The 14,076-nt window shown below is 42.8% G+C and overlaps 1 protein-coding gene across 1 annotated transcript in view; it reads right to left on the reverse strand.

The window, feature by feature from the left end:
• Positions 1-13,019, reverse strand: part of LOC139392356 (enhancer of filamentation 1-like) — a 43,464-nt gene extending 30,445 nt beyond the window's left edge. The window contains exon 1 of the mRNA XM_071140289.1: positions 12,795-13,019. Coding sequence (XP_070996390.1) covers positions 12,795-12,806 — 12 coding nt within the window. The 5' untranslated portion in view covers positions 12,807-13,019. The remainder of the gene's footprint in view (positions 1-12,794) is intronic.
• Positions 13,020-14,076: the final 1,057 nt, after the last annotated feature.

Below are 14,076 nucleotides of genomic sequence, written 5' to 3' on the forward strand. Positions count from 1 at the left end.
TGCTTCCGTTTTGGGAGTGGTAGAAAAGCAACCTTTATTTGCATGCAACTAACATATATTAATATGCATTGCCATTTCTCCCAACAGTGGAAGAACTGTTCTGGCGCGCTCCATGAAAAGGCGTGCATTATCCGCAATGCACCGAAAGAGCGGCAGAGGCTGTTCGAATTATCGTCAAAAGTCCAACGAGGCATACTTAATGGTTTCAGATGGTACTTTATCCCCAAAGACAAAGTTAAGTATTTTTTAGTTCAGTGTGGCGATAGAGCGGTGTTGGAACTAACAGTATTGAGATAACCCATAAATGACACACTCCACACTCCAGGCTGAAGCTAGCAGAGTCGATTGAGTTGCATCTTGCTAGAAAGCTGAAGCAAAACCGATTAACCACAGCTAAACATACCGTGTTCTGTGCAGTCAAGATATGAGGGAATCCAACCCGAGTATAGATGTCACCCACCAACTTCCTCCTCTCATCTGTGATTCACACTATTCCGCCACACAAAGGGTCATGACACCTAGCGATACTATCACTGAAATCATCACCTCCACATATAACAGCATGGCAACTGTACCTTCAACAGGATATGATATTCCATGTTGTCTCTAACTGCAATGCATGCTGGGACAAACCACATGCCATACATTTCACCTTGATATTTTGGCATGATGTCTTCTAGCACCAAATGGAAGTCTCAGTTAATACAGCCTGTGGGTCAAGTTTCAGAAGAAATGTCACATGCTGGGAATACACCTTACAGTGAAATGCTTACTTACAAGCCCTTAACCAACAATGCTTTAAGAAGTTAAGAAAAAAATAATAATAAGCCTTAAGTAAAAAATAGTTAATAAAAGTAAGAAGTAATTAAACAGTAGCAGTAAAATAACAAATGAGGCTACATACAGGGGGTACCGGTACAGAGTCAATGTGGGGGGACACCGGTTAGTCAAGGTAATTGAGTTAATATGTACATGTAGGTAGGGTTAAAGTGAATATGCATAGATTATAAACAGAGAGTAGCAGCAGAGTAAAAGAGGGGTCTGGGTAGCCATTTGATTAGCTGTTCAGGAGTCTTATTGCTTGGGGGTAGAAGCTGTTTAGAAGCCTTTTGGACCTAGACTTGGCACTCTGGTACCGCTTGCCATGTGGTAGCAGAGAGAACAGTCTATGAATAGGGTGGGGGCCGAACAGTTGCCATACCAGGCTGTGATGCAAACAGTCAGGATGATCTTGATGGTGCAGCCATGCCAAATCTTTTCAGTCTCCTGAGGGGGAATAGGCTTTGCTGTGCCCTCCTCGTGACTGTCTTAAGTGTGTTTGGACCATGACAGTTTGTTGGTGATGTGGACACCAAGGAACTTGAAGCTCTCAACATGTTCCACTACAACCCCGTCGATGAGAATGGGGGCGTGCTCGGCCCTCCTTTTCCTGTAGTCCACAATCATCTCCTTTGTCTTGATCATGTTGAGGGAGAGGTTGTTGTCCTGGAACCACACGGCCTCCCTGTAGGCTGTCTTGTCGTTGTCGGTGATCAGCAAACTTGATGATGGTGTTGGAATCGTACCTGGCCATGCATTCATGAGTGAACAGGGAGTACAGGAGGGGACTGAGCACACACCCCTGAGGGCCCCCGTGTTGAAAATCAGCGTGGCAGATGTGTTGTCCCTACCCTTACCACCTGGGGGCAGCCCGTCAGGAAGTCAAGATCCAGTTGCAGAGAGAGGTGTTTAGTCCCAGGGTCTTTAGCTTAGTGATGAGCGTTGAGGGCACTATGGTGTTGAACACTGAGCTGTAGTCAATGAATAACATTATCACATAGGTATTCCTTTTGTCCAGGTGGGAAAGGCCAGTGTGGAGTGCAATAGAGATTGCATCATCTGTGGACCTATTGGGGAGGTATGCAAATTGGAGTGGGTCTAGGGTTTCTGGGATAATGGTGTTGGTATGAGCCATGACCAGCCTTTCAAAGCACTTCATGGCTACAGACGTCAGTGCCACAGGTCGTTAGTCATTTAGGCTTGTTATCTTAGTGTTCTTGGGCACAGGGACTATGGTGGTCTGCTTGAAACATGTTGGTATTACAGACTCAGTCAGACAGGTTGAAAATTTCAGTGAAGACACTTGCCAGTTGGTCAGCACATGCTTGTAGTACACGTTCTGGTAATCCTTCTGGCCCTGTGTTCTTGTGAATATTGACCTGTTTAAAGGTCTTACATCGGCTATGGAGAGCTTGATCACACAGTCGTCCGGAACAGCTGGTGCTCTCCTGCATGTTTCAGTGTTACTTGCCTCAAAGCGAGCATTGATGTAATTTAGCTCGTCTGGTAGATTCGTGTCATTTGGGCAGTTCGTGGCTGTGCTTCCCTTTCTTGTCTGTAATAGCTTGCAAGCCCTGCCACATCGACGAGCGTTGGAGTCGGTGTAGTACGTTTCAACCCTCGTCCTGCATTGACACTTTGCCTGTTTGATGGTTTGTGAGATTTCTTATAAGCTTCAATTTTCAAGGAGTGTCCCGCTCCTTGAGTCCCACTCCTTGAAAGCGGCAACTCTACCCTTAGCTCAGTGCGGATGTTGCCTGTAATCCGTGGCTTCTGGTTGGGGTATATATGTACGGTCACTGTGGGGATAACATCATCAATGCACTTATTGATGAAGCCAATGACTGATGTGGTGTACTCCTCAATGACATCGGAAGAATCCCAGAACATATTCCAGTCTGTGCTAGCAAAACAGTCCTGTAGCTTAGCATCTGCTTCATCTGACCACTTTCTTATTGACCGAGTCACTGGTTCTTCCTGCTTTAATTTTTGCATGTAAGTAGGAAGATAGAATTATGGTCAGATTTGCCAAATGGAAGGCGAGGGAGAGCTTTGGTCTCTGTGTGTGGAGATAAGGTGGTCTAGAGTTTTTTTCCCCTCTGGTTGCACATTTAGCATGCTGATAAAAATGAGGTAAAACTGATTTGAGTTTCCCTGCATTAAAGTCCCTGCCACTAGGAGCGCCACCTCTGGATGAGCGTTTTCCTGTTTGATTATGGCCGTATACAGCTCATTGAGTGCGGTCTTAGTCAGAAGTCGACCGATTATGATTTTCCAAAGCCGATACCGATTAATCGGACAATTTTTATTTATTTATTTGTAATTACAACAATACTGACTGAACACTTATTTTAACTTAATATAATACATCAATAAAATCAATTTAGCCTCAAATAAATAATGAAACATGTTCATTTTGGTTTAAATAATGCAGGAAAAAGGAAACCACACACTGCTCTTGATAGTATCACCGATCTTTAATAAGCTTAAGTATCGGCCACACGGCCTTCGTCAGAGCTTTTGGGATTTTTTGAAAGTTGCACCATTATGTGGACCTAGCCCCTCCCACATCCGTTCTACACATCGAAGGGGGTTGGAGACAAAGGAAAAATAAATAAGTGCTAGGCCGTGTGGCCGATACGTAAGTTTATTAAAGATCGGTGATACTATCAAGAGCAGTGTGCGGTTTCCTTTTTCCTTTTTCCTTCATCTTGTTGCCATGCACCTGCTAATTAGATTGCTCAGATGTGCGAGTGCCTTTTGAATTTTGGTTTAAATAATGCAAAAACAAAGTGTTGGAGAAGAAAGTATAAGTCCAATACAAAATGTAAAAAAGCTAACGTTTAAGTTCCTTGCTCAGAACATGAGAACATATGAAAGCTGGTGATTCCTTTTAACACGAGTCTTCAATATTCCCAGGTAAGAAGTTTTAGGTTGTAGTTATTATAGGAATTATAGGACTATTTCTCTCTATACCATTTGTATTGCATGAACCTTTGACTATTGGATGTTCTTATAGGCACTTTAGTATTGTCAGTGTAACAGTATAGCTTCCGTCCCTCTCCTCGCTCCTACCTGGGCTCGAACCAGGAACACAATGACAACAGCCACGCTCGAAGCAGCGTTACCCATGCAGAGCAAGGGGAATAACTACTCCAAGTCTCAGAGCGAGTGACGTTTGAAACGCTATTAGCGCGCACCTCGCTAACTAGCTAGCCATTTCACATCGGTTACACCAGCCTCATCTCGGGAGTTGATAGGCTTGAAGTCATAAACAGCGCAATAATTGAAGCACAACGAAGACCTGCTGGCAAAATGCACGAAAGTACTGTTTGGACGAATGCTTACGAGCTTGCTGCTGCCTACCACCGCTCAGTCAGACTGCTCTATCAAATCATAGACTTAGTTCTAACATAATATCATACAGAAATACGAGCCTTAAGTCATTAATATGGTCGAATCCGGAAACTATCATCTCGAAAACAAGACGTTTATTCTTTCAGTGAAATACGGAGCCATTCTGTATTTTATCTAAAGGGTGGCATCCATAATTCTAAATATTCCTGTTACATTGCACAACCTTAAATGTTATGTCATAATTACGTAACATTCTGGTAAATTAGGTGGCCCAAACTGTTGCACATACACTGACTCTGCGTGCAATGAACGCAAGAGAAGTGACACAATTTCACCTGGTTAATAGTCTGCTAACCTGGATTTCTTTTAGCTAAATATGCAGGTTTAAAAATATATACTTCTGTGCATTGATTTTAAGAAAGGCATTGATGTTTCTGGTTAGGTACACATTGGAGCAACGATACGCACCGCATTGATTATATGCAACGCAGGACACGCTAGATAAACTAGTAATATCATCAACCATGTGTAGTTAACTAGTGATTATGATTGATTGTTTTTTATAAGATAAGTTTAATACTAGCTAGCAACTTACCTTGGCTTCTACTGCATTCGTGTAACAGGCAGGCTCCTTGTGGAGTGCAATGTTGGTTAGAGCGTTGGACTAGTTAACTGTAAGGTTGCAAGATTGAATCCCCCGAGCTGATAAGGTAAAAATCTGTTGTTCTGCCCCTGAACAAGGCAGTTAACCCACCGTTCCTAGGCCGTCATTGAAAATAAGAATGTGTTCTTAACTGACTTGCCTAGTAAAATAAAGATTAAATAAAGGTGTAAAGAAATATATAAAAAATTAAATGGCCAAATCGGTGTCCAAAAATACAGATTTCCGATTGTTATGAACACTTTAAATCAGCCCTAATTAATCGGCCATTCCGATTAATCGGTCGAACTCTAGTCTTAGTGCCAGCATCAGTCTGCGGTGGTTTATAGAGGGCTATAAAAAATATAGATAGTAAACTCTCTTGGTAAATAGTGTGGTCTACAGCTTACCATTAGATATTCTACCTCAGGCGAGCAAAACCTTGAGAATTCCTTAGATTTCGTATCCCTGATGTTGTTTACAAATATACATAGACCAGCACCCCTTGTCCTACCAGAGGCGGCTGTTCTATCCTGCCGAAAAAGTGTAAAACCCGCCAGCTGTATGTTAATAACGTTGTCCTTCAGCCACAACTCTGTGAAACATAAGGCATTACAGTTTTTAATGTCCCGTTGGTAGGATATACGTGCTCATAGTTAGTCTATTTTATTATCGATTGATTGTATGTTGATAGGACCGATGGTAAAGGTAGATTACCCTCTCGGTGACGGATCCTTACAAGGTACTTGGACCGTCGTCCACGATATCTCCATCTTTTCCTCCTGCGAATGACGGGGATGAGGGCCTTGTCAGGTGTCTGGAGTAAATCATTCCCGTCCCGACTCGTTGAAGAGTAATCACTGCCCTGACATCAAGAAGCTCTTTCGGCCATAAGACACGGTGGCAGAAACATTATGTCCAAAATATGTTACAAATAACGCGATAATACATACACAATAGCACAATTGGTTATGGGATCGTAAAACGGCTGCCATCTCCTTCGGCGCCATCATGACTACCATGAGATCTTTTCACATATCAAAGGTAAAATCTTCTATGGTTGATAGAACCCTTCCAATTTGATGTATCAGGTATTTCACAACTTCCACCAAACCAACATTCCACCAAGACAGCAGTAAAAGTCCAGATGAAAGCTGTATGTTGTGGGCAGGGCCAGAATTACAAGTAAAACAACATCTAAAGAGCTCCACTGACCAAAATCACAGAGTTGAGTCAGACAGCCTATTACGTAAAACAAACGTCTTCCAGACCCTTAGGCTTCAGTTCATTAGTGTTGGGTTTATTGTCATATTGAGGTAACTCGATGTCCACCGCTCTCCTCTCCGTTTCCTCCCCATTCCTTATTTAACCTGCAGCAGCACTGAGGGATCTACTGCAGTCAGACCAGGATCCCCTTGCCTAGTCATCTCACGACAACACCAGCTGCCCTGCTCTCTTTCTGTCTGGACACGTAGTCAAAAGACACCCTCTACTACAGAAAACAAGATAAGAAAGTTACACTGGGGTATATTCTTTCAAATGTGTATCGAATGGCCTACTCCGGAAGGGCTTAGCCTAGTAGTATATTGTGTAATGCAGTCCTTGACATAATTGCAAGTCATGCCAGAGCTATTTCTACTCTCAACTAATGTTACGGTATTCATGTGTTCAAAGATAGGTCTCAGCTCTGGAGAGGGAGGGGGTACTATTGAGAGGAAAGGGGGGTGTAGTAGATGCCAAGGGAAGGGGGAGGGAGGGGATGGGAGTGTATCCTTGTTACCCTTGGAGATATAATCCTTCAAAGCTATTGGCTAAGACGTACGATACACATAGAAACAGAAAACGAGCTCTAGATTCACTTCACACTGTCCGATCAATTTCACACTCCCCAAAGAGGTCACAAAAATATAAAATGTCCTCTTCCGCCATAAACGGCCCAGAACATTTACTCTGTGAAAAGCAAGATATTTGCTTGTTTGCCAAGTTAAACGAGTAGAAATTATGCAAACAACTAATTTGATAGAACCCAAATTCTATCTGTAATATTAAAACTGTATACAAGACATTGTGCTGTGAAAGCTGAGATGGAAGAATGCCAGCAGTGTGGACCCCCGTGGCTGGACCCCCGTGTTCGCAGCTGACAAGGTCCTTGTAGTTTGACATCAAGACAGAGTCACAAATGGCTCCCTATTCTGTATATAGTGCACTACTTTTGACCAGGGTCCATATTCACAAAGCGTCTCAGAGTAGGAGTACTGATCTAGGATCAGTTTTGCCTTGTAAGTCATAAGTAATAAGAGCGGGGACCTAATTTTAGATCAGCACACCTACATGACGGCGCTTTGTGAATATGGCATCTGGGCCTATAGTGCTCTGGTCAAAAGTAGTGCACTATACAGGGAACAGGGAGCTATTTGGGAAACACGCTAATGGCTGTCCAATCTCCACAGGGATGAACTAAGCTGACAGGGGCCTTGCTAGCTAGACTACCTCTGAAAGGATCACCCTGTGAAATGCTTGGCATTCTTAAGGGAGAAGAGCTCTTTCTGCACAATGCCACACACACACACCACACACACTGAAAAGACTGTGAACTCTTGGTATGCCCCCTGGCAGGGGACAACCCTTGTAGCCAATGAGAGGAGGCACCTTGAAACAATCAAGTGCATCTTTTAACTAACCTTTCCTCCATGCACAATTGCACATTCCTCCAGAATGTTTTTTCTCATAGGAAGCTCCTTGACCCAACCGCCCCACCCCACCCCCCATCCCTCTATACACCCAACTCTATTTACACTCCCTCCGCCTACCCACTTCCTATTTCTTTCATTTTCTTTCCCTTTCAATATTAGAAAACCTCCTCCTCCCTCCTCAATCACTCTCTCGCTCAACAATGTTTTCTCTCCGCTCTCCTCCGCCCCACTCTCTTTGGATCACTGCCTGGAACCTGAGACCGTAAAAAAAACACACCCCAGAAGAACTTTGGTTCACCGAATCACTCTTCACTAGTTTTGGAGCTATTTCTGCCACAGTTATGTAAGTCTCAAAAGAACCAGTGAAAAGGGGGTGTATGGTGTAAGACTATGGGACGGGTGTGTACTGTGTATATGTCAGTGTGTTTTGGATAGGGTGGGAAGGGGTCTCCTTTCCTCTCGTCCCAGAAAATCAAATTTTTGTCGTAACACCCTTAAATGCCAAGGGCCACATCATTCAAACTCTCTCGCGCTCTCGCAATTAAATTAAAATGGGCTTTATTAGCATGGGAAACATATGTTTACATTGCCAAAGCAAATTAAATTAAAATAAACAAAAGTTAAATATATATATATATATATATAAATATAGCTCTCTCTCTCTCGCATTCTCTCACTCTCTGTCATACAAACCCCCCCCTCTCTCTCTCTGTCCTCCCTCCCTCCCTTCCGTGTTATGAATCCCTTAACCCTACTCACTTAGTCAGTGAGGCAGCCAGAAGTCTCTGTCTGTACAGACTCGTCCTGGGGGGATTACGTGCATTAGAGGACCTATGGAAACCGAGCCCTTCCCCTCACACCTGCCCACCTGTCGGAAAACATCTCTGATGTCACAGACAAAGGCTACTGCCGGATACACCGACCAGTAGCGGTGTGTAGGTAAAATCAACTGGGAAGCTAAGTCAGGAAAAAAAAGCCATATTACAACCTGTGTTGTGATAATTGTGTTGTTTGCTCTATAACCTCTTAGTTCATATGCCTTGTCACCGTCATATATAGGCCCAAGGTCGAGACAATAAGAAGACACATTGGCTGAATAAATTCAACCTCACCTTTGTTTCATCACAAAACCGGAGAGCAACATCTGTCCGGTGAAGTCCACAAAGCATATTGCATGTAACAAACAGTTACATGACCTACAGCATGGTCAAGCAAGTTAATGTTTACACAACTTTTGATTTAAAACACTAGAGTTACTGCAAGTCGCAAAGAAGACAGGAGCTGCCTCCACTATTCCAGCTCCATTTCAACTTCAACATCTCAACATCATAAAATCCCCTATGCTTAGTCTAATACAGTGACCACTAAAAGATTCCGAAAAAGATTTAGCCCAATCAACATAAGCTAAATAGCATATGTGTGTGTGCGTAAGTAGAAAAAACAACGTCAATGCCATCCTCCTCTCTTTCATGTTGACGAAACGGTCTATGACATACAATACACACTCTTAGTTTTTATTGTTCTAGGCTACCTGGCTAAAATGCTTGCTCGCTAGCCTAACTTCCTCTCATGGGCAACGATTAGCTAGTTAACATTAGTATAATACATATAGCTACATATTGAACTTCCATCTGCTCATGCCAGAGGCACAATGTATGAATTTATGATTGGATCAGAATTGGCATTATAATCACTGGCCCAGTACAGAGAATTAAGTAGACCCACAAGTCCAAATCCCTATCTCCATCCATGGCTAATTTAGGAAAGGGACCATTTTAGCTACGGAGGACAACAACACAACAAGAGTTTTGTTCTGTCAATGACGTTTGGCTTTTGTAACCTTTATTTAACTAGGCAAGTCAGTTAAGAACAAATTCTTATTTACAATGACGGCCTACCCCGGCCAAAACCGGACGACGCTGTGCCAATTGTGCGCCGTCCTATAGGACTCCCAATCACGGCCAGATATGATACAGCCTGGATTGATGTGATCTGATTGATGTGATCTGATTGGATTCCATTTATACTTTTTTGTTTGTGCCAGGACCATTCACATTTGAGCTCACTCAGTTTAGCTCAACGCTGATTGGCTATTCTTGTATATTTTTTTAATCAAGGGATGCCAAATGCTCGCTGGCTTCCCTTGCATTCAGTGATACATACGGGCAGCAACAATATAATACTATTTTTGACCAAACGTGATCCAGCCACTTAAGCTCTACTTGGACACATAGGATGCATTCCAAAATGGCACCCTATTCCCTATATAGTGCACTATTTTTGATCAGAGCCCTATTCCATATATCGAGAGTTTGGGACTATAAGGTTCTAGCTGCATTTTTGTCAAAATGTAGTTATTGATGTAGCCTTTTTCTGTTCAATGTTCTCTACCTATATAGTACTCTAAAAACCTAAATTCATGTTGTTAAGTTCAAAAGAATACAGATTAAAATTGCTGACACAAATCAAACCGACGAGGGTTCGGAACTTTGAAGAAAATAATAATATTTTTGCAGATAGAACCTTATAGTCTCAAACTCTCGATGCAGTCGACAACTTGTGACTGGCCCCTGGTCAAAAGTAGCACACTATATAGTAGGGATGCACGATATATCGGTGAACATATTGGAATCGGACGGTATTAGCTAAAAATGGCAACATCGGTATTGGCCGATGTCTAGTTTAACACCCCGATGTGCAAAACCAATGTCAAAGCTGACGTGCATATCTATATAATGTAGTTACATGATGTAATGATGCCACGTAAAATGTTGTGCTATACTTAACTTCAGCGCTATGAATAATTCACCCTCAGTAAGAGTGTATAGGGACATCTGATAGAGAGGACATAAAACGTCCTGTAAATATTTAACTGAAATAAAGTGGGCTACATCACAAGAAGCAGGCTGTAAACTGTAAACCTAAGTGGCTGACTCAGGAGCAGAGAGCAAATACATTATGGCTACGTCCCAAATGTGCACCCTATTCACTATGTGGTGCATTTCAAAGGGAATATGGTGCCATTTAGTGAAGGGTGAAGGGATAGTCCGCGACTGACCTATCCCAGCCTGGTGTGCATCCGCCCTTTCCCTGCACTGTTGCGTAATACAGCGAGGTTATCGCAGAATGGTGTTGGTTGTGGCAGGCTGACTGTATTATTGCTAAGCTCTTTCAGACGGAAGTGGGAGAGTAGAGAGAGGATAGGTCTACTGCATCAGAGGGTATGGCTGGCAGCATACCAATCCAAGCCCAACAAGGCCTGATAACAAACCCTGTAGCCCTGACCTACACAGCCCTATGTTACTCTAGATAGCTTGTAGATAGCTGGAATGCGGTTTTAACCAATCAGCATTCAGGATTAGACCCACCCATTGTATAAAACCCTATATTACTCTAGGAATGAGGAAACCAGGTTAGAAGACCAGGCCAATAATGCAACATACTGTACATAGGCATGCTGCAAACACACATAGCACACATGACGACGCAATCACTACCCTTGGGGAAAGACTGCATGTGCCATGCGCTCAGAAGTGTGAAGTGGAATTCAGCCAAGTGAGTTATCATCTACCACTAATCTAGATTTGGGGGCTTTTCGCCGTGATTAAGGCCAAACCAAGCCTCTACAGCATGGTGTTAACTTTACACTGAAGTCATTGGCTCTTGATACTACTGAATCACCAGGAAACTACTTCACAGCTTTGCAAGAGAGAGCTGCGAGTTCTGGCTTTTCTAATATGGTATTATGAAACAGACTTCAGACCCGAGCACATGTCTCCAATAGAGAAGAAAAGAAGATGGAGTGAAATAACACTTAGCTGGGAAAGCACATGGGTGGTTATTTCAGTAAGTACAGTCCCACAGAGGAATCCAAACAGCACGGCCAGTTTCATAACGGTTTGCCAGCTCTCTTGCCAAGTGCCCTACATTCCCCAGATAGTGTGAAGTAGACAAAAGCATTCCATTCAAGAAGATCTGTGAACCTCATACCATAGTAGGAAGTTGATCTTCCCATAAGCTCCAGACAGTGCCCGTGTTAATGGTGAATGGACAGAATAGAACTATACAGAGGCCAGGTTTCCTTGGCTTGAGATTTAAGAGACAGACAGCCCCATACCTTCAAGGCAGGGTTTTATGTTAATGCTGACACAGGCCCTGATTGCCAGCGCAATCTCACTTACTCCTTACTTTACAGAGCTCATGGACAGTGCAGTCCATTGATTTATACAATCTAAGCAGCTTTTAAAAAAACATGAATAGGCTAAGTTCTAGAAACATTTATGAATTATGACTGGGTTGCATGTTACAACAGGCTGAGGCCAGTCCACCATACAAGGCAGAATTGAACTGATGTCAGTGCTTGGACTCACAGGTCACACCCTCAAAGTAGAAAGGTTAAATCCACTCCACTGAATGTCTCGTTTGTTCGTCAGTCCTTGAGTGTAAACAAAATGTATTTCCCAAAAAATGCTACAGGCAAGGTCGAATGGGCAGTAGGGAGAGAACGCAGCGAGAGATTGAATGCGCCAAAGTATCCTTTAAGCGCTACTAAGTAACCTGAGTCGATGCAATTATTTATTACCCGCGATGAAGGTGCAATGGCGTTCACTGTCAACGCATGGTCATTTGATTGCCCCATAATAAATCATTACTCACCCTTCAGAATAAGCATGGGAGAGAGAATTCTTAGATAAGCAGCTGCTATTCATTTCCCTCGATCCAAACGTCACTGCGTTAGTTATTAAGTGTGGCTTTAAATCCCACATAGCCTACGTACAGAGAAAGTAACGGGACCTATATGTATGCCAATGTAGTTCACAATATCCTTGTGTATGACTTGTGGAGACCAAAGACCGAACCAAGAGTAGACCACAGAGTATCATCTCTGCGTTGACAGCCCAAGTCTGCGGTGGGCTGAATGCAATCTACTTATGTAACATTGTTACAACAAAATATTGATATAACGGTTTAACATTGTTACAACTATGTTGTTACAACAATGTAATGTTACAGCATCCATCGACATAATCAGTCCATCATTTCAACGCTCTGTTTATCTTCAAAGAAACGATGACTTGATGATTGCTATTGTATTCACTCTATGGAACATTGCTTTGTGGTTAAAAACTGTTATGACATTTTCCAATAAAGTTTATTCTAGAAGTGCCAAAATATTGTTGTTACGCTAGGTTATGGTGACAAACCCAATACATTCATTACACTCTCATCACGGAGAATTTCTGGAGAAGTAATTTCATTGCATTGCATTGAGGCGAGTCACTTACTTTGTACTTCATTTTGAGCGCCTACAGCTCGTCTTCTCTCAGACTCCGGGAAAGTGTAAAATATCCGCTTTCGCGTCAAAGAGAACACATCTGAATGTTGCAACGAAACGTTTTCTTTGCGATCAAACAGCCATGAAGAGTTGGTAAATGGTAAAGACAATAAAAAGCGAATGTTTCCTTCAATGATTTCCAATCCAGTTGCCCGTATCACTGTGGTTCTGCAATATACTTCTGCTAGCCCGCTGTAGGAGAATGCGTTTACTTACTACATGACTCCCTCTTAGCTCATTTACATAATGCGGATCTCATTGGTCAAATCCGTACTGGTATCCCCCCCCCACCGAACGTCATAAAATGAATGGTCTGCTAAAATGATAATTTCCATGCCTATTGACTAGAAGCAAGGACCAAAATGTATTATAAATCACGGTCTAATGAGACTTTGTTTGGTGCAAGGTACAGAAGGCTAATACTATGGCCTACTTAGAAAAGTGTCTAGAATCCTATAGGCACCACATTGAGAGCAGAAATGCAGTTCGACCAGCAGAGCTCACCTGATGCTCCCGAGCTAGGAATTACATTACTCTCTAATCCTTTGAGTAAGCGCAATATTTTACACATCTGAAACTTGAAACATCAAGACATATATATATGCTGCATAAATGAGCAAAGTCTTACTGAGCAAATGGCCTATCAAAGAGTCAAGTGTTATACCTGAGGAAAGCAGCCACTGCCGTGTCATCCACGCCAGGTATTCTTAACACCTCGGGTGTTAACTGGTTCTGATAGGGGGGATGAAACAACAGAATCCATTCATTTTCAATGAGAGAGAAGCTAAGTCGGTGAGAGAACGTTGTGTGATGTGAGCATGTGCGAGGGAGAGTGAACAAGGTGGGAAGTCAATTTAGGAAAGCGGAACTGTATGCAAATATTCCACGACATCGCAGCGCTATTGACCAGTCGAGGTTCACTATAGCTTCCAGCCCCTATCGGATTGGCTGATGGTACCTAACACTACCTCGCATGCTTGCTAGCACCCACAAGAGCGCGAAGCTAGCAAGGCGAGGCGAAATACAAGTGATAATTAATCAAGGCAGTAACCACCCCAACTGAAACAGTTCAATCGAAACCATGGTTAACCATACAATAAGAATAGTTGCCATCCACCTGCCAGGCCCACACAGTCAGACTGAGCAAAGACAAATAAATAATACTCCTTCAACCCCCCCACCCATCAGCACCCCCCAAAACACGGCATGTTGTTCAATGATGATGAAATTAA

Source organism: Oncorhynchus clarkii, chromosome 32 (assembly GCF_045791955.1).
Source record: "Oncorhynchus clarkii lewisi isolate Uvic-CL-2024 chromosome 32, UVic_Ocla_1.0, whole genome shotgun sequence".
NCBI classification, from domain to species: Eukaryota; Metazoa; Chordata; class Actinopteri; order Salmoniformes; family Salmonidae; genus Oncorhynchus; species Oncorhynchus clarkii.